This window comes from Chiloscyllium plagiosum, unplaced genomic scaffold (genome assembly GCF_037043375.1).
Source record: "Chiloscyllium plagiosum isolate Xiang-an unplaced genomic scaffold, Cpla_swu_hap1 HiC_scaffold_25, whole genome shotgun sequence".
In the NCBI taxonomy this organism is placed as follows: domain Eukaryota; kingdom Metazoa; phylum Chordata; class Chondrichthyes; order Orectolobiformes; family Hemiscylliidae; genus Chiloscyllium; species Chiloscyllium plagiosum.
This window is the reverse complement of record NW_028270163.1, coordinates 17,010,320-17,029,170: the sequence shown is the minus strand read 5'-3', so window position 1 is coordinate 17,029,170 and position 18,851 is coordinate 17,010,320. Positions and strand designations below refer to the sequence as shown.

Below are 18,851 nucleotides of genomic sequence, written 5' to 3'. Positions count from 1 at the left end.
CCATTCCTTTGTCTTATGGTCTTAAAGTAAGTCATTGTTCAGTGATTTCAAATTGAAGCTTAATGGAATTATCATTCCTACCAGTTCTTCATGTATCAGCAGGCATAATTCTATCATGTAAGCTGGGGGTGGAATGCTCGCTTTCCAGGCGTAATGTTAAAAATCAAAATAAAGCCCTACTCTTGGTGTACAAAGGCTATTCCCAGCATGGGACAGATAGTTCTGCAGATTCATCCCTGAGTCTTCTTTACCATATTTTTTAATCAACTTGTTCAGAAATTTCATTCCACACCTCAGGAGCAGATGGAACTTGAACCCGGGCCTCCTGGCTCAGAGGCAGGGACATTATCGCTGCACCGCAAGAACCCGCAGGCCACTGTACCTTAAGTAAAAAAATCAAAAGAACTGCAAGTGCTGTCAAACAGAAACAAAAATAGAAGTTGCTTGAAAAGCTCAGTTGATCTGGCAGCATCTGTGAAGAGAAATTAGAGTTAACAGTTTGGGTTCGGTGACCCTTCATCAGAACCAATCCCGAAATGTTAACTCTGATTTCTCTTCACAGCTGCTGCCAGACCGGCTAAGCTTTTACAGCAACTTCTGTTTTTGTGTCTACTTTATCTTATTTTCTAATCTGCCTGTGAAGTGAGATGCTATCTGGAGCAGGTGGGACTTGAACCTGGGTTTCCTGCCTTAGAGATAGGGACACTACCGCTGTGCCACAGGACTCCTTAGATCTGCTTTTTGTTATACCCAGAAGTGCTATCGCTCACAACCAAGTGACTTTCCCATCACCAAAATCACCGTGAATTTGTTTTTACCACAAACTGCCACCAAGAAAACACCCATGTAGCTAATTAGATATTTACAAGTGAAGCCCATTGCGAGCAATTTGGGTCTTTTTTTTTCTTTTTCTGATGGGTCTGCTTTATTTATTTATTTTAAACACAATCGTCACATATCTCAGACAGTCACCTGTATCTCATACAGATATTTTCTAATCAACTTCTTCAAGGGGAGAAGGTAGAACTTGAACCCAGGCCTCCTGGCTCAGAGGTTGGGACACTACCACTATGCCACAAAAACACCAGGGCGTACTTTATCTTCTTTAATTTTTGACCCCTCTCTACTGAGTAATGTTATCACACACAACTGAGTGACTTTCCCTCTGACCAAAATCACCATGACTCTTTATCTGTTATTTTTTAACCTATTGACCACCACCAGGAAAACACACATATAGCCAATCGAGTTTTTACAAGCAAAGCCTTTTATGGGTAATACAAACCTTCAAAGGTCAAGCGGAGTGCAGTAGGGAGACTGGGAAGGGACTACATCAAAATGTAGTTGGATGGGAAATGAAGTATCATATTTCCACAGTGCCCACCTCTCTCTGAAAGCATCAAGAATATTAATGGATACTACATGCTCCTTCTCCAATGTCACACAGGCATGAATATAACCAAGGAAGAGGGACAGACAGTTGGCAGATATGACTCCCTCCACAGCCTGCTGCCTAGACCTGTTTAAGGCCAACCTGGTCTGGAGTGGATCTGTGAGGGAGCCCACCGATCTGCCCACACCTCAGCAGCAGGGGGCATAGGGCTGAAATTTAACTAAAAACACAACAAAACATGTTTCAAATAACTAAAATGGGAGTGCAAACACCCACTGGGCCTGCTCCATAAAGGGCTCAGGTGATTAGATTCAGGCTAAGCAGGCACTTCCTGTTTTCAGGGAAACACATACTCCACACATACCACAGGGGGATTAATTAATTTTCCCATGGGCCTTGTAGAGGCTATTACAATGACAATACCATCTATCCATACCCTGACTCCTGTGCAGTCAAAGTTCACCTACCCCATGTCCTCTTTAATTGAGTTCAACTGGCCTGTTGGCAGCATATCCTGCATGACCCAAAAGCTATGAGTCCTGGCCTGCAGCTCCAGTTAACCCTTGGCTGGATGATAGCCTTAGCTGCAGGTCTTCCAAGCTTACAGCGCCAGTTTTAATTTCCAACCCAATATTGAGTTTACAATCTTGCCTGTTTAGAAGTGCATCCCTACCTGGAGTACATTGGGCCCAAAATAATGGCCTGATTGAGGACATCTAGGAAATGTCAGATGATTCAAAAGACTTGACCTACCTGCAAACAGAAAGAAAAACGGAAAATCAAAGCTATAGTTACCCAGACCTGCATGCATGAAGTAGAGCAGCAAATATATTCCTGAGAGAGCACGGATTAGAGAATAAGGGAATGAACAACCATAATACAAAGACATGCATTTTTTTCTCAAATGATTAGAAGAAGCTAATTGCAAGGAAGTTTATTTGAGACAAAACAAAATCATGACAATAATGTAATTTGGACATGTTCCTTCATGGTTTGCAGGTGGAAAGCTGGTGGTTATTGGATCAACCATCCATTATAAGTAGAAGCCAGTTATCTTCACCTTTTTAGGTGTATAAGGAATAGGAAGCAATCAAACTGCAGCTATTAATTTTCCATTCACCAATAAGCAAAAGTTAATCTCTGTGAATCTAATCTGAAATATCATGTTTCGAAACAAAAGAAAATGAGCCTTTTTTGTCATTCCATATCATCTGTAAAGGAGTGATGGAACTGTGACTGCTTCTGATGGCTCTTGTTTTGAGGCATCATGCATCATGAGTACAAGATATATTTACTGCTGTCTTCTTGGCATAGAATTTTGGATGAAAGAATAAGGAGACTATACTGCATGGAAAATAAGAATCTAACTGGGTAGAAATGCAATGAGGCTTTAGGGTATGGTTACATTAATCAGCAAAAGTGCAGAGACATTGAAGTCATTATGTTGTTAAAGTCATCCAATGAAGCAAAGTGCTGGGGACTATTTCTCAAGGAATAAAATTGAAACACAGAGAAGTTGAGTTAAACCAGCACTTTGTCATCACTAATTGGATTAATCCAACAGTGACAACAAGATGCCACCAACAATAATGGCACATATAACAAGATAGCTTATTTCAAGAATGTTTTGTTTGGAAATTAAAAGTTTGCCATGTTTTAAGAGATCATAGAATTGGAGTGTGAGAAAAAATGGTGCAGAAATGCTGCCAAAGCAGTAATGGGAAGGATGTGTGAAGGGCTGAAAACCTAGGAGTTAATATGATTTAAGTGTGTGCTTGTCAGAGTGAACAGATGAAATTCATTTACAGCTCAGGGAATTCACACATAGGCTAGTGAGAATCACTTAAATTAATCATTTTACTAAGAGAATTTTATTGTGACCTCGAAACATATCTGTTGCAGCATAAATGGAAAGAAATGCAATATATTGCAGGTTCACGTCAATTCTGTTAATGGGTTTATTTCTCTTTCCATTACAGTGAGGTTTTAATTGCACTGTACTGTAAGGATTTATTCTCTGACATACACCATTTTATAGCTGAGTACATTCTTTTTATTAGAGAAACCTTGGGAGAGGCCAGCCCACTGTGCAGGACGATTAAGTTAGGAAGAATGGAAGAGCGGATAAGTCAAGTCAGAAAATACAGTTAAAAAATGTAAAACTTGTGCTTTAAGGACCTGAATTTTAATCCAAAAAGGCACATCTGTTTTTAGTGAGGTCAAGGAATCAGTCTGAGAAATCCATTTCCTGATGCAAACCAGTCTCCCACTCATTTCTAACATTGACAAAGGCTCAATTGTAAGTGCACAACAATCTGATTGAAGAAGACAGGTTGCAATTTTAAATATAATGATGAGACTCTGGACCTTATTGCCATTCAGATTTTTGATTTTAGCTATTCACAGAATCACAGATGTATGATAGCACAGAAAGAAGGCATTCAGCTCTTTGAGCCTGTAACGACTCTTCAAAGATCATTACCCACTGCCAATGTCCTGTTTTCTTCTCATACCCTTGCACAGTTTCTATCCACGTAATCATCCAATGCCCTCTTGAATGGCTCAAATGAACCTGCCTTCACCACATTTCCAGGCAGTGTTTTCCTTATCCTAACTACTTGCTGTGCAAAAAAGACTGTCTCACATCACCCTTACTTTTTTTGAGCATCACTTTAAATCTCATTCGTGTTTTTTTTTTATGAGCAGGAACAGACCGTCCCTATCTACTCTATCTAGTCCACTTATAATTTTGAATACCTCTACCAAATTTTCCTCCTAGCCTTCTTCTCTCTAGGGAGAACAGTCCCAACTTCTTCAATCTATCTTCATCACTGAAGTTCTCAACTGGGATTGCAGGTAACTTCACCAAGGTGGAAGCTTGGCAGATTCAGGAGGTAAGTGCCTTTGCACTTAGATCCCAGGATACCTGAGCAGTTTCTATGATCATTCACCCATACATGCTTCCCCAAAACCTTTTCACAGTAAGGCCTCACGTGGAGGTCACCTGATCAACCAACCATCATTGGAAATCGACTACCCCTTGTCTCCTCTCCCAACAACTACCCATCCTCACTGGCTTGGACATAGAGATGTTGTCGCCTTCACAACTAGTTCCTTGTGTGACTGGAGGTCAATCTGTCAATCATGGCAAGAAACTGCTATCTATGGGTTTGAAAGGGTTAACATCAAGAAGTGCCAAAAGTGCCAATCACCATTATTATCTAAAATTGACTTGCGGGTTCAACAACCCAGGTTCTTGAAGTGGTAAGATCTAACACTTGTTCCTCCTCAAAGTCTTTGTCATATTGTCTATTATATCATAATATTGGAACAGGAGAAGCGCTATTGAGTCCTTCAATACTGCCCAGGCATTCAATTAGGTCATGCCTGATCTCTTTCTCCACACTACCTCCAATGACTAAATGATATTCGTCACCATAAACTTAGCAATTTCTGTTTTGATTCTGCTCAATGATTGAACCTTCATCACACTCTGTGGTAAAGAATTTGAAAGATTCACTATCCTCTGATTGAAGAAATTCCTCCTCATCTACATTTTAAATGACATATCATATCCCTGGTCCTTGGTCACCTGCCGAAGAAAACATTTTAGATTTTCTTCACTCTGTCACGCCCACCTATAAAAACTTTTTAAGTTTAAATGAGATCTTTCTCATTCTTTGAAACATAAGGGAATACAAACCCTTTTACTTCAATCTCTCTGTGTAAGACTAGTTTGGTCTCCCAACAAATAATGTAGCAACTCTCCAATGAACTCTCTCTATGGCAAGTTTATCCTTGCTTAGATAAGGGAGGCCGAAACTGTACACAATATTTCTGTGAGATTTTTATTCCTCTACTCATATCCCCTTGAAAGGAATACCAGTTTTTTTGTTGTCTTCCTAATTGTTTGCTGCATCTTCATGCTGGCTATAATGCTGGGATAATGCTCATCTGATCCAGGAGATTATCAATCTTTAATCCAACTATTTTTTCCAGTACTGTCTCTTTTCTATTAATAATTTTGTTTAGTTCCTCAGTTTCATTAGTGTCTTGAAGACCTGATATTTCTGAGAGATTTTCTGTACCCTCTTCTTTGAAAACAGTGAAGAAACTGACCATTTACTTCTCATCTGTTCCTACCTGTAACGGAGTTACATTTGTTCTTGCTAATCTTTTTCCTTTTGATGATAGAAGCATTTATAGCCTGTTCCTCACTAACTTGCATTTCTTTTTCTCCGTTTTGATTCTCCTTTGCTGTTTCCAAAGTTGCTCCTAATCCTCAGCATCCTTGGAAGTAATTTACTCTGTTCAAATCTTTAACTTCTTTTATTAATTGCCCTTTGGATACTTGTGCCCTAAAGGAATGCTTATCTTTGTAGTATTTCATTCAGTATAACATTTGACTGTCTATCATCAATTTTTTTTAGTGTATTTTCACAATCCACCATAGCCAACTTGCACTTCATACTCTTGTAATCTTTGTACAGATCTAAGACTGAAGTATCAGAATATACTATATCACATACAGGCTGAATGTTAGATTTTATCATGTTATAGCCACTATTTCCCCTAAGGATTCTGTAAGGAAGGATTATTAATTAGCCCTTCCTCTTTTCACAACAGTAAATTTTTAAAAATCCTAATACCTATTTGTTTCCTTTACATTTTTAGAATGGGTTCTAGAAATCCATCTCATTGAAACTCCAGGAATTCATGCTCCACAACATTACTGCTGACTTCATCAACCTAGTCTATACACAAAGTGAAGCTGCGCATGAATCTTCTATTATAAGTGTTACATGTATCATTTTTATAAAGTTTCCAACATTAGCACAAGAATTTGATAGTCTATAAATAACTCCCATCAATGTTCACTTTTCCTTGCTGTATCTTAGCTCTGTTCAAACTGATTCTACATCCTTTCATTTCAGGTTCTCTCTTACTTATTTAACTCGCGATTTGAAGAGCGAGCCAACTTCCATTTGTTTTTGCCTATTCATCTTAAATATTGAATATCTTTGGATATTCAGTTCCCAATTTCAGTCACCCTGTAGCCACATGAATGTAATGACAATTAAATCATATCTGTTTACTTTCATTTGTGCGCTCAAATATTCACCACTATTGTAAATACTTTACACAAACCGATAGAATGCCTGTAATTTAGGTTTTTTTTATCCATTTTGACTCTATTTGATTCTTGCTACTGCTTCATCCAAATTCTTACTTGCTATTATTTTATCTACTTTTCCTAGTTTTGCTTCTCTCAAATCTGAGCTCCCTCTAAGGTTCCCATTCCCCTGTCAATCTTCTGTAAATCCTCCTCTACAGGACTGTCCAATTTCCTTCCAGAATGTTCGTATCAGTCCTGTTAAGATGTAACCAGTCCATCTTATCTAGGTCCCAGCTGCTCCAGAGCTGTTCCAAATATTTGGAAATCCAATTCCTGTCATTTTACTCCATTTTCTAGCCATTATTCAATCATCAAATTCTCCTCGTTCTATATGCTGTTGATATAATCTGGAGATATTCGCTGATAAGCAATAAATTTTAACTTGTTAACTATAAAGTACTCTTTTAGTTAGACCAGGAAGTGGGTTTCCTCTGAATCACCCTGCATTTCCTACATTTAAAGAAGGTGGTGGCAGGAACCTTCATCAGGAGCCACAGCTGACTTAGTGTGGTCAGTGGCTGTGCTCATAGTGGGCAGTGATGTCGATTTTATTTGATTGCTCATGCAGCACATGGTGAGAGGCTGAATGAGATCCTTACACTTAGCTTTAAGTTATCTGTCACACAGCATGGTCAAAAACAGAGAAGAGCTGAAAAGTTAAGAAACCCACAGAGGGATGATGTTGTCCATCCCTCTGCAGTCCATGCCTTTGCAGTGAACTTGTGTAGGTCCTCTTGAGGCATCCTCTTAAACACTTACTTACTTACCATTGCAATGTCAGAGTCTTGGGAGGAGATGATATAATGGTCAATGTAACAATATGTACAAGTGTATACCATTAAGTATGAAATTTAAAAAAGCATAGGAGGAGATGTGGTATATAAAACTGTAAATGTTAATGCTGTGTGGCCTAAGCATCACCTATTATGACGATGTCACGTAGAATAATCGACAGAAAAATTGAGGATCTTTAAGGTGTAATCCTCCTCAAATTCTCTGTAACAATGTCAAACATACCAATATAACCAATAAAAAGCAAGAATCAAATATAACCAATAGCTACTCGTTAGCAAACAATGAACTGTAGCTTGTTAACTAGAAGAGATTCTTTCAGTTTGACCAGTAAGTGGTTTTCCTCTGCCACACTAGACCAAGTAGGCTCTGTAGTTTCCTACATTTAATGGGAGTGGTGGCAGCAATCTTCATCAGCAGCAGCTCGTATGACATTGTAAGCTGAATTCCCATACAACAGGATAGATCACTGATATCATGCACTTGAGTCAAACTAACAATGTACAGGGGTATCCTGTGTTGTTAACTGTGTAGAAACCAGTTCAAATCTACTTTTTAGCAGGCTTGCTTTTCCATGTCCCATTGAGTCGTAAGTTGAGGGTCATTTCCGACAGCCTTCTGAGAATCTCTGAACCAACTTCAGTGGTAAGGCCCACTCTGCTGAAGCCTCCTCCTGGCCATGACAGGACAAATCATCCAATGTCCTTAAATTTCCATGGGTTCCATCTCTTTGACCAAAGAATATCCATTCACCTAGATTCTGTCTGGTAGCTAACAGAGAAACCTCACTGTATCCTCTGCTGATTGTAGCAGTTGCTGTTCCTGCCTCTGTCTCTTTTTCTCATACACACTCTCTTTCTTTGGGGATTATTTTAATCAGTCATCTATCCATGGCAAAACCTGCTGCTCTGTCTTTGTTTTCAGGAATTAAATCTGACACGTGGATTTCCGTAGTACTTGTTCTTGGCCCCTGTCCCCATTGAAATAGGTCACACCTATGTTTTGTCTCACAGAAGGTCATCTTCTCAGTTTTTACTCACTCATCGGCGCTATTGCAATCAAACCCCACCATTCCCCAAGCCAGCATAAATGTGAAAAATTGGTTAAACCACCAAATTGCCAAATTCTATCAACCTGATTAATTCAGATTAAAAGAATATGTGCTTAAGATGAAAATAATTGTCGATTACAAACAAATTACTTTAAATGAAGAAAAAGAACTGAATGCTAATTTAGAACTTGAACTCTATCCCTTCTTAAATTCCTCCCTTCACAAATAGATACACAAGACAGGCCAAACATGAATATTAAGGGATGGAAAAAGGATGAAAAATATCAGGGAAAAGTTCAATAACTTTAGTCTGTATCATAAGAGTTAATAAATTGTTTTCTTTTGGTCTCTTCCAATTCGTTTTAGTTTTTGGCTGATTAGACTTGCAACCTAATGCTGTCTTTTATTCACTGCTTGAGATTTTGTCCCTTTCAGAGTCTCTGAAGGTGATTTTCCCTTTTTTCCCTTCAACAAAGAAATTTGCAAAGAAAGCATTTTATAAGGAAATGGTGAGTGAGTACGGCTACCAGGAGTTGTTCTGTAAACGTCTCTATCCAAGAGGGAGAGAAAGATAATTTCTCTCTGCAGGCTAGCCATTTTTGCAGCACTGTTTCCATACAAGCCTGTGGACACCTGGCAGGAGGCGATTAAGATGTCTTGTCAAACAATTGTCCCTTAGTTCAAGAGCCATGGGCTCCATTCTGTCTGTCTGTGCCCTCACTGTTTCAGGAAAAGGCAACATTGTGTATACAACTCACAGTGTTCAGTAAACATGATTTTTAAAATGACTTACACAGACACATTGGTTTCAAGAAATAGCATCATTTCTTTTGAGTGTACAGTCCAAAAAAATAAATTAAAAAGATGTTGACTTTACAAACTTGAATTATAATTTACGATTTAAACCATCTTATAAAATCTCACATTCCAAACAATTATGTAGTGAAACCTCTCAAGGTGTTTCATGGGTATGAAATCAGGGAATCACTGTCACAGCCTGCCTGCAACAGTAGTAGACTCGCTGACATTAAGGGCGTTTAAATGGGCACTGGACATACATATGAATAATAATGGAATGGTGCAGGTTAGATGGGCATCAGATTATTTTCACAGGTCTGCGCAACATCGAGGGCCGAAGGGCCTGTACTGCGCTGTAATGTTCCATGTTCTCCGTTCTATGTTCTATGATTTAAATTCAAAAAAAGGAGCATAGGAACAGAGGTACGTTTCGCGTTCTTAAAGGAGAAGAATTTTGAGAAGATAATTCAGGAACTTTGAGTCAGGACATCATGAACAAATGGTTGCCAAAAGTGGGTGAATCAAAACAATGTTTCCTTCAAACATTTTTCCTAATGGCAAATTCTTTCACAGTACAGCTCAAGAATGTAAGAGAGCACGAAGCAACAAAAAGCCTAAAAGGCCACAACATTTGGTTTCTTTTTTGTTGCTTACTTAGAATTGAAATCTGGTAACCAGCCTTGGTAACTGAAGTGGTCCTCAGAACTGTTTCATAATTAGATGTCTGCTGTATCACATTCTTCATTGTGAATTATCCCCTGTGATCTCCGTGTTTGGAAATGGATTCCTAGAGAGATAACAATGTGTTGGCTTTTGGAAAGTACCATTACAATTACACTGTACAGGTGTAGTGATTAGCTGATGGAATTATACTTGAGTTCACATGCTGCTGTAGCAAAATATCCAATTAGTGCAAACTGCGACATTTGCCTACCATGGAATTGTACACAATCTGTGCTCATTTTCAAACAGAAAACATGGAAACAGTGGAGAGTTACTAATAGCTGCTTTACCAGTTGCTGTTTATCTGGGATTTGTAATGCTATGCAATGGATAGTGTCCCTGCCTCCAAGCCAGGAACTCCATGTATAAGCTGCACTCCATCCCTAATGCCCAAGGAAGATGTATTCACAATGTGGACAAAGGGTATCAAGCTTCAATTCTTCCCAATGCCCACCAATGGCAAGCAATAAGAGCAGGAGAGCTTCCTGATCAGCCTGGAGACGGAAAGAATCTTTCAGCCTTTACTATCACCATCTGTAGCTCCAGAATACAGCATGCACGGAGAAGTGCTTGTTTCCACAACCTGTTAGACTCCCTGAATGAATCAAAGCACAGTACTTATGCTGAAAAGCTCAAAAGTGGAAGTATGATCATATTGACGTGAAACAGATGCGCAGAAGAGTATTTTCAACCAGCATGCTGTGGAATTGTTCAAGTGTGCCATTCAATTTTGTGTAAAGGGAGAATAAAAATCAATGTAAAACAAACATCGTTTCTGCTTAAAGAAATAGGGCCATGAAGAGTTAAAAATACTTGAGCTGTACAGATTTGAAAATGCTCACAGTCGATGCCAATGTATTTTTTCCCAGTGGATTTGAAACGTTAATGCTATTGATCCTTCTTCAGTTTCGTGTATGCACTATGTTGCAAACTAGTTGAATTAAGATATTAACCATAAAAACAGCAAGTAAGTATGAGAAATCAGTTCAAATAAAAAAACGCAAGTGTGACATGGAATTTTTTAAATCTCATTGAAGAGTGCCTTGATACCGAAAAGGCCGGAAACCACTGGTGTAGAGTTCAAAATCTCCTTCCAAAAAGATTGCCCAGTTGTCCCTCAGACAAGAGGGTCATACCAGATTCATTATAACCAATTACATGACATGAATACAGTCACTATGGAAATATATTGCAGTTCCTTCACCCTTGTTAGGTTAAAACCCTGGAATTCCTCCTAACGGCACTGTGGGTCTACTTACAGCAAATAGATTGCAGCAGTTCAAGAAGGAAGATTGTCACCACCTTCTCAAAAGCAAATAGACAGGAGCAATAAATGCTGATCAGACTGACATGGCCACATTTCATGAGTAAATAAATAAAAACATAACAACACCGTGGGCAGAATCGTATTGTGGTCTGAATAACATCCAAATAAACCAGTTGGACTATAACCAGGTGTTGTGTGATTTTTAACTTTGTACACCCCAGTCCAACATTGGCTCCTCCAAATCATGAATAATGTGGGGGAGAATTGTGACAGGATCAAATGGGAAGTCCAGTGTTAAGAGTATTTCACTCCATCTTTTATGCTTTTCGTAAGTAGCAAGGTTGGTTTCTCGTTAGGCAGCAATAAGTTGCCAATTAAGAAGAATTAAAGCTTGTTAGTACCTTATTAATGGCCGAACTCACCTGATTCACATTCAGCTTCCCACCTTAACAAACGTGCCGAGTAAGTTCGATGTCAAGAAAACCCGTATGGAAATTAGTGCAAGTGCCCGACGATATCAACTCACCAACTGTCTCGAAGGGCTTCCAATGTTGCTCAGGGCAAACGGAATCTCAAGACATGGTCTATGGGCACAAACTGTACTTACCCATCGTTCTCAGATGTTGGTGTCTGGCATTTGCCAACACCTCACAATCAACATGGCACCTCTCAATAAACTTGCAGGCTGCACAGGAACCGCAGACTTGTATTGCTGGATTGATCAGCAAGTCACACTGAAAGGTTGCATCAGGCACACTTTCGGGCTTTTGCCTGAAACATTGATTTTCCTGCACCTCAGATGCTGCCTGTCCTGTTGTGCTTTTCCAGCGCCACTCTGATCTAAACTCAGGTTTCCAGCATCTGCAGTCTTCACTTTTGCCAGATGAACAAGGAGCAATTACATGGACTAGACTTGGCTGTATCCCAGGGAAGCTCACTTGCTGTCTTCATGCTTGCTCATTTAGCACATACCCACATGCTCACAGTGTCTATGCCATGATGTGCCAATTAGCGCAGTCAAAGAATCGGGCAACATGCCTTGTTGGTCAGCTGCTGTGTGGCAGTGCTATGCCAATCTCACAGCTGCTCTAAATGTTAGCAACTTATATGGCAGACGCAAGCATGTGCAGCAAACACATATAGGAAGGATGTTGTTAAACTTGAGACGGTTCAGAAAAGATTAACAAGGATGTTGTCAGGCTTGAAGGGTTTGAGTTACAGGAAGAGGCTGAATAGGCTGGGGCAGTTTTTTCCTGAAGCATCAGAGGCTGAGGGGTGACCATATAGTGGTTTATAAAATGATGAGGAACATGGATAGGATGAATAGCCAAGGTCCTTTCCCCAGGCTATGGGAGTCCAATCCAAGGGGGCATAGGTTTAAGATAAGAGGGGAAAGATTTAAAAAGGACCTGAGGGGTAACTTTTTCACATAGAGGGTGGTGTGTGTATGGAATGAGCTGCCAGAGGAGATGGTGAAGGCTAGTACAATTACACCATTGAAAGGCATCTGGATGGGTATATGAATAGGAAGAGTTTAGAGAGATATGGACCAAATGCTGGCAAATGAGACTAAGTCAGATTGGGATGTCTGGTTGGCGCGGATGGGTTGGACTGAATGGTCTGTTTCCGTGCTATATGACTCTATGTCTCGAAGTCTCTCAGGAGTAGTCTTCACCAAAGTCATTGAAGGCACCCATGTGTCAGGGGGTCCTGGCACAGTAAGTCAAGATAAGCTTCCCAGACCAGTCTAAGGGATAGTCCATAGCCAGGCATCCAGTTAAGATGTTCTTAGCCAGAGGACCCATGCCTCTGCAGTTGTGGGAGTCAGTTCTTTGGCTCCACAGCAGCCAGCCTGGGGGGCCTAGGTCTAATTTGGTCAGAAAGATGGACAACTACCAATCGGGGGTCTAGGCATCTCTCATCTCGGGCTGTCTGGTCAGGGTGTAGATCGAGGTCAATCTATTGGGTCTGTCCACAGAGGTTGAAGGGAAAAAAGTGATAAGGAGGGGACAAGGAAGCCACTGCTGCAGGAATGAGACCCGGCAAGTTATTCTTTAGGAGTGGAGCTGCAGTCTTGGGGGAAGCAGTGATGCTAACTGTGAAGGGGGCAGAACAGTATCTGCAGTGAATACAGTAAAGCATGGATGGAAAGGGAGTCATGCAGGTTGGAGGGGAGGGGATGGTCCATGTTCAGGAGCAGGGCTGAAGAAACGTCGATTCTCCTGCTCCTTGGGTGCTGCCTAACCTGCTGCGCTTTTCCAGCAACACATTTATCAGCTCTGATCTCCAGCATCTGCAATCCTCACTTTCTCCATGTTCAGGAGCACCCTAGCTTCAAGGAGGTGAGGGGGGTACAATATCAGAGCACACCTGGCATGATTGGGGTTGGGGTTGAAAGGTGGGCAGGTTAAGGCTGACGTCAATGGGTTGGATGGGGACCTGGAGAGTGGGAGCCTCTGGGAGTTATAGGTTATCAGAAAGCAGATCTGAATGTTTGAGGCCTACTGAGTCATAGAAGCTGGTACCCACTAGGTGAGGAGAGCTGGTAGCATCACTGGTGTAGAGATGAAAATAGGTGGCATCATTGTTAGTACTGGGTCAGGTGATGAGGCGTGCGGAGTGACAAGTGTGAGGTTTGAGGGGCTGTAGTAAGGAGGAGAAAGTGAGGACTGCAGATGCTGGAGATCAGAGCTGAAAATGTGTTGCTGGAAAAGCGCAGCAGGTCAGGCAGCATCCAAGGAGCAGGAGAATCGACATTTCGGGCATGAGCCCTTCTTCAAGAATTCCTGAAGAAAGGCTCATGCCCGAAACGTCGATTGTCCTGCTCCTTGCATGCTGCCTGACCTGCTGCGCTTTTCCAGCAAAACATTTTCAGCTCGGGGCTGTAGTAAGCACAGTTGAGAGCAGATGTTGCAGCCAGCTGTGGGATGGTAGCACGTGAGCCGTGTTGGGAGGTAGATGCAGTAACAGAGATAGAGCGATTATGAGATGGCATAGACAAGAGTGTGGCACTTCCCCTAGCACAGCTGGGGAAGCCTTTAGCCTTTTCTAGAATCCCTACAGTGTGTGAGCAGGTCCCTCGGCTCAACAAGCTCACACCGAACATCCGAAGGGTAGCCCACTACCTTATATTTACCCCTGACTAATGCACCCAAGCTGTATATCCCTGAACACTATGGGCAATTCACCCGACCTGTACATCTTTGGACTGTGGAAGGAAACGGGAGCACCTGGAGGAAACCCACACAGACACGGGGAGAACATGCAAACTCCACACTGATAGTCACCCGAGGCCAGAATCAAACACAGGACCCTAGTGCTGTAAGGCAGCAGTGCTAACCACTGAGCCACCATGCTGCCCCAACAAGCCCATACCGACCCTCTGAAGAGTAACCCACCCAGACCCATTCCCTAACCCTAGTGCCCTTCTTAAGGCACTGCTGGCTGTTCCTCTATACTGTGGAGATGGCATTGCCCTGGGTGGTGATCTCAGACCCGGCTGCTATGGTCTGATGGCTTGGCCTCCTCTGCTGGCCCTCTAGGAGTAAGACACTTCTCCTTTACACCACCCCTTCCACTAAGAGCTCTGGATCTCTGAGGGAGGGCACAGTACCAGATTCCCTTGTCAAACATCTTCAGAATGCCAAGGTTGGTCCAGGTGACCAGAGGCCTTTTGGAGATGGCGCAAACGTAAGGGATGCTAATCTTTCAGCAGATATCCACTGAGTAGTGTGTTGTTCTGAGAATACTGCGAAGTAAGATAGGGCTGGAACCAGACATGATGGGTGTCATGGGGATTGGGTGGCTAGTTAATGAAGTGTGTTTTATCACTCACAGCAAGAAAACTCTCTTGGCCATACAGCTGAAATCCCTCAAAATAAACTTAACACAACCTGCAATTATCCAAAAATTGTAAGAATCAGACTCATACTATTGTGCACTGATTGATAATAAAAGATTTTAGGTGAAAGTGAGTACTGCAGATGCTGGAGATTAGAGTCCAGAGTGTGATTCTGGAAAGGCACAGCAGGTCAGGCAGCATCCGAGGAGCAGGAAAATCAACGTTTCGGGCAAAAGCCCTTCATCATGGACAAAAGATTTTAGTTGAGGGTATTTACAATTTATTATGGAGAACACAACAATACATTACTATATTGTCCATTTAATCCTTATTATGTAGAAAACTTCACAAGAAGTACTGTTTGTGATTTGGATAGAATGTCATTCATCCTCAATATCAAGTATAAATTAATATCCTTTTTGATAGGGTAGAACCATGTCTCACTATTAGCCAACTTCAGAAGGTAAAATGTTACAGATTGTAAATTGGAAGTAAATCTCTAGTTGCAACAAATGAGTTACTAATTCCTGACATTGACCCCTGTGCAATTTAAACAGCAAGACTTTAAATACGTTTACTAACGATAGCATTGCACTTAGATAATAGTTTTATAATATTACATTCAATTGATAAAACCTACTTCATTTGCAGAGTTCATGATGATCAACTTGCTCTTTTGTGCGCTAGCCTAAGCAAAAATGAACTTCCTACAATCACAGAACACATTTGTTGATAACATTTGGGTAATGGTATTGTACTGTTTGGCTATCTTGCACATGTATTGATAACGCAATCACTTGGTGATCCCACCAACAGGCACTACACTGAGTGGATTATACAAACAACCTTAACACCCCATAGTATCCAGCTGTGTCTTACAAGCTTATTATTGTCCTCAACAATGTGTATAGATATAGATATATCTTTAACTATCTGACCCTTCATAGTTTGGTCTTATATTTGTAAACTCAGCTAATATGTTGTGAAGGCATTTTCATTTGCCACACAGGAGTAAGAGTTTGCTAGGACAATATTCAATTAATAATGCTAAATATTCAAATATGTATATTTTGTAATGTTAATGATTATTTGCACTGGGTAATTACAGTCATAATTATGTACATAAATATATGACTACATGCAATTTTTCCATTAAAATTTCTAGCTCACACATTTCCAGTTGCAGCTATAAAGGAAAGATTAGGCTTTTTTTCTCATTGTCCTACAGGTTGTGTATTTGTAGTCATTGAAGTTTCCTTTCTCTTGAACAAATATCAATAACTGGTATTTTCCCTTTAACTTACAATATGCTTAGCTCTTTGAGGCAGTGTCAAGTTAAACCTTCAATAGCTCCTGTTTGGCTGATCTACCAATATCATTTACCAGTTTCTGCGTTTTGATTAAATGACTCAGATTTTTTTGGGAGACGTGTGCTCTCTGGGGAACTTCCAGAATGATGGGTTTGTTTTGGATCTGAAACTGCACCTCATTTTAGGCAGATGGAAAACTGAAACTTGATACAAAAATGTCTCTAAATGCTTCACTCTTGGCATCAGTAAATAGCATGCTTTTCAAAAAAGTGATTTGTATTTCTTAGTTAACCCCAGTGCTTCTGTAATTGTATAAGCTGTAATGAGTGAAGTGAATTGGAGATGTCTATTTTGTGCATACAATTCTAGTTAATTTCTCCCCAACTCATATAGCTGTGGTGAACATACACCATTTGGCTAGTCTGATCAGCTGCATAAATCTGTAATGAATAATGCTGTTATTTGTAGTAACATTTACATTAGAGTCCATGACACATCTGTGAAAATATGCTTGCAGTTTTCATCTAATGAAAGGACTGGACATCAGTTATCTCAGTTGGCTAAATGGCTGGTTTGCAATGCAGAGTGATGCCAACAGCATGGTTTAATTCCTGCACTGGCTGAAGTTACCATGAAGGACTCTCCTTCTCAACCCCTAATCTTGCTTGGTGACCCTCAAATTAAACCATCACAGTCGTCTCTGTCCAATGAGAGATCAATCTTGTGGTCTGATAAATCTATGGTGACTTTTAATGTAAGGACAAGAGATAAGCTATTGTGTCCATTTGCCCCCTGCACTAACAGCATCACAGCCTCCACTATTTGAGGGATGTAACTCAATGTTGCACTTTCCGCTACCTCATCCACAGAAGCTGTTGAGAGTTTTGAATTTGCTGATTGCAACACTGCATATTTTAAGATAGAATTTGATCTGCTGTTTGATCTATAAGTGAAGCAGCATTTTGAAACTCCTTGCTAACTTGTTGGTCAAGTCCAAATGTGTTAAGTCCACATAGTGTGTTCCTGAGCTATTCATTCCCCAGTCTATGCTTAGTTATCTCATGACAATGAAAGTCTCAATCATCATTGGCCTCTTCCACCATCTTCCCCATTACCAAGGAGAGAAAATGCAGCCAGGGTTCCCAGCACTGGTTACAATGACCCCTCACTGAGATGTGTGGAGATCGAGGATATATTGGGTCTGATGCCTGCATAGAAAGGTATAATGGAGCTCTCACTTCAACATTGGTCAGGCTCTTTAAGGATGTAGTAGAAGAGACAGAAAATTAACTGAAAATTTGTTGGACAACTTACTTGTTCTCACATGATTCTTCCTTTTTTTTATCTCTTTTCCTACCTTCTTCCCCATAGAAAAGCCTCGGATGAACAGTATTCTTACTTCTGCAACTGAACCATATGATCTGTCTTTCTCAAGATCCTACCAGAGTCTCTCACACCTTCCACCATCTTATGAATCTGCAGTTAAATCTGACATAAGCAAGTATTCTTCACTAAAGCGGTTAAGTAGGTGTTCCATGATCTTCCATTAACATTATTTTGCATCATACCTAGGAAAACAAATCTGGTAATTAATGGCTGTTATTTTCCAACTGCTTCAGTCTTGAAGTTCCCCAGCTGCTGCACAAGCAAGTGTGTCAACTGTTCAACTTCATGGTGCACCATCATTCATTGATGGCCAATCTCGTAGTGTCAATAGAATATTCCATGGATAAGGGATACTAACTGTACTTTTACCTCACCTTATAGCATCAATCCTTTTGCAATGCTGTTGTTGACTGCTGCTTTGACATGTCGGAAGGCAAATGAGATTTGGGACATCAGCTAAATATGCTTTCTGAGGTGACAAGTGACATTGCTCCCATATTTTTATGTACGTCACCCACCTGGAGGTTATAAGCAGGCTTTTCCTTCAGTTTGTCCAAAACGTGACAGAGTATTTGGGAAAGCCTAATGTTCAGAATACTACTCTTTTGCTACTGGAGTGTCATTCTCCACTGCATTTCACACAACCCCCATCTCCCCATCCCCTGTCTCCCATTTAAAAAAGCTTCTCCCAGCCCCCTGCAATATGAACACAGCCCATTCAAGCAGCAAAATTTCCAAGAAATCACAAAGCCACTTTTTTATTAAGTTGCTTTGTCTGGTAGAGGGTTTCATTGCAAGACCAGAAGTCTTAGTTCAGCAGTAAGAAATTAGAGTATGTAAGTGAAATTCAAAATCTGCAAGAGAGCCAATGGCCTAGTGGTATTGTCATTTGACTTTTAATCCAGAAACTCAGCCACAGTCCTGAAGACCTGGGTTCAAATCCCATCATGGCACATAGGGGAATTTGAATTAAACTTTTTTTTAAAAGAAATTTGGAATTCATAGTCTATTGATGACCATAAAATCATTGTTGATTGTTGGAAAACCCATCTGGTTCACTAATATCCTTTATGGAAGGTAACTGCTGACCTTATCTGGTCTGGCCTACATGTTG

At 40.6% G+C, this 18,851-nt stretch overlaps 1 protein-coding gene across 4 annotated transcripts in view; it reads left to right on the top strand.

Annotated features, from left to right (window-relative positions):
• shisa6a (shisa family member 6a) overlaps positions 1–18,851 on the top strand; it is a 527,218-nt gene that overhangs the window by 500,266 nt on the left and 8,101 nt on the right. For 3 of the 4 annotated variants that reach the window (XM_088000481.1, XM_088000483.1, XM_088000480.1), the window contains one exon: positions 17,723–17,875. In XM_088000481.1, coding sequence (XP_087856607.1) covers positions 17,723–17,875 — 153 coding nt within the window. The remainder of the gene's footprint in view (positions 1–17,722; positions 17,876–18,851) is intronic. The other variant, XM_088000482.1, reaches the window with a different exon arrangement.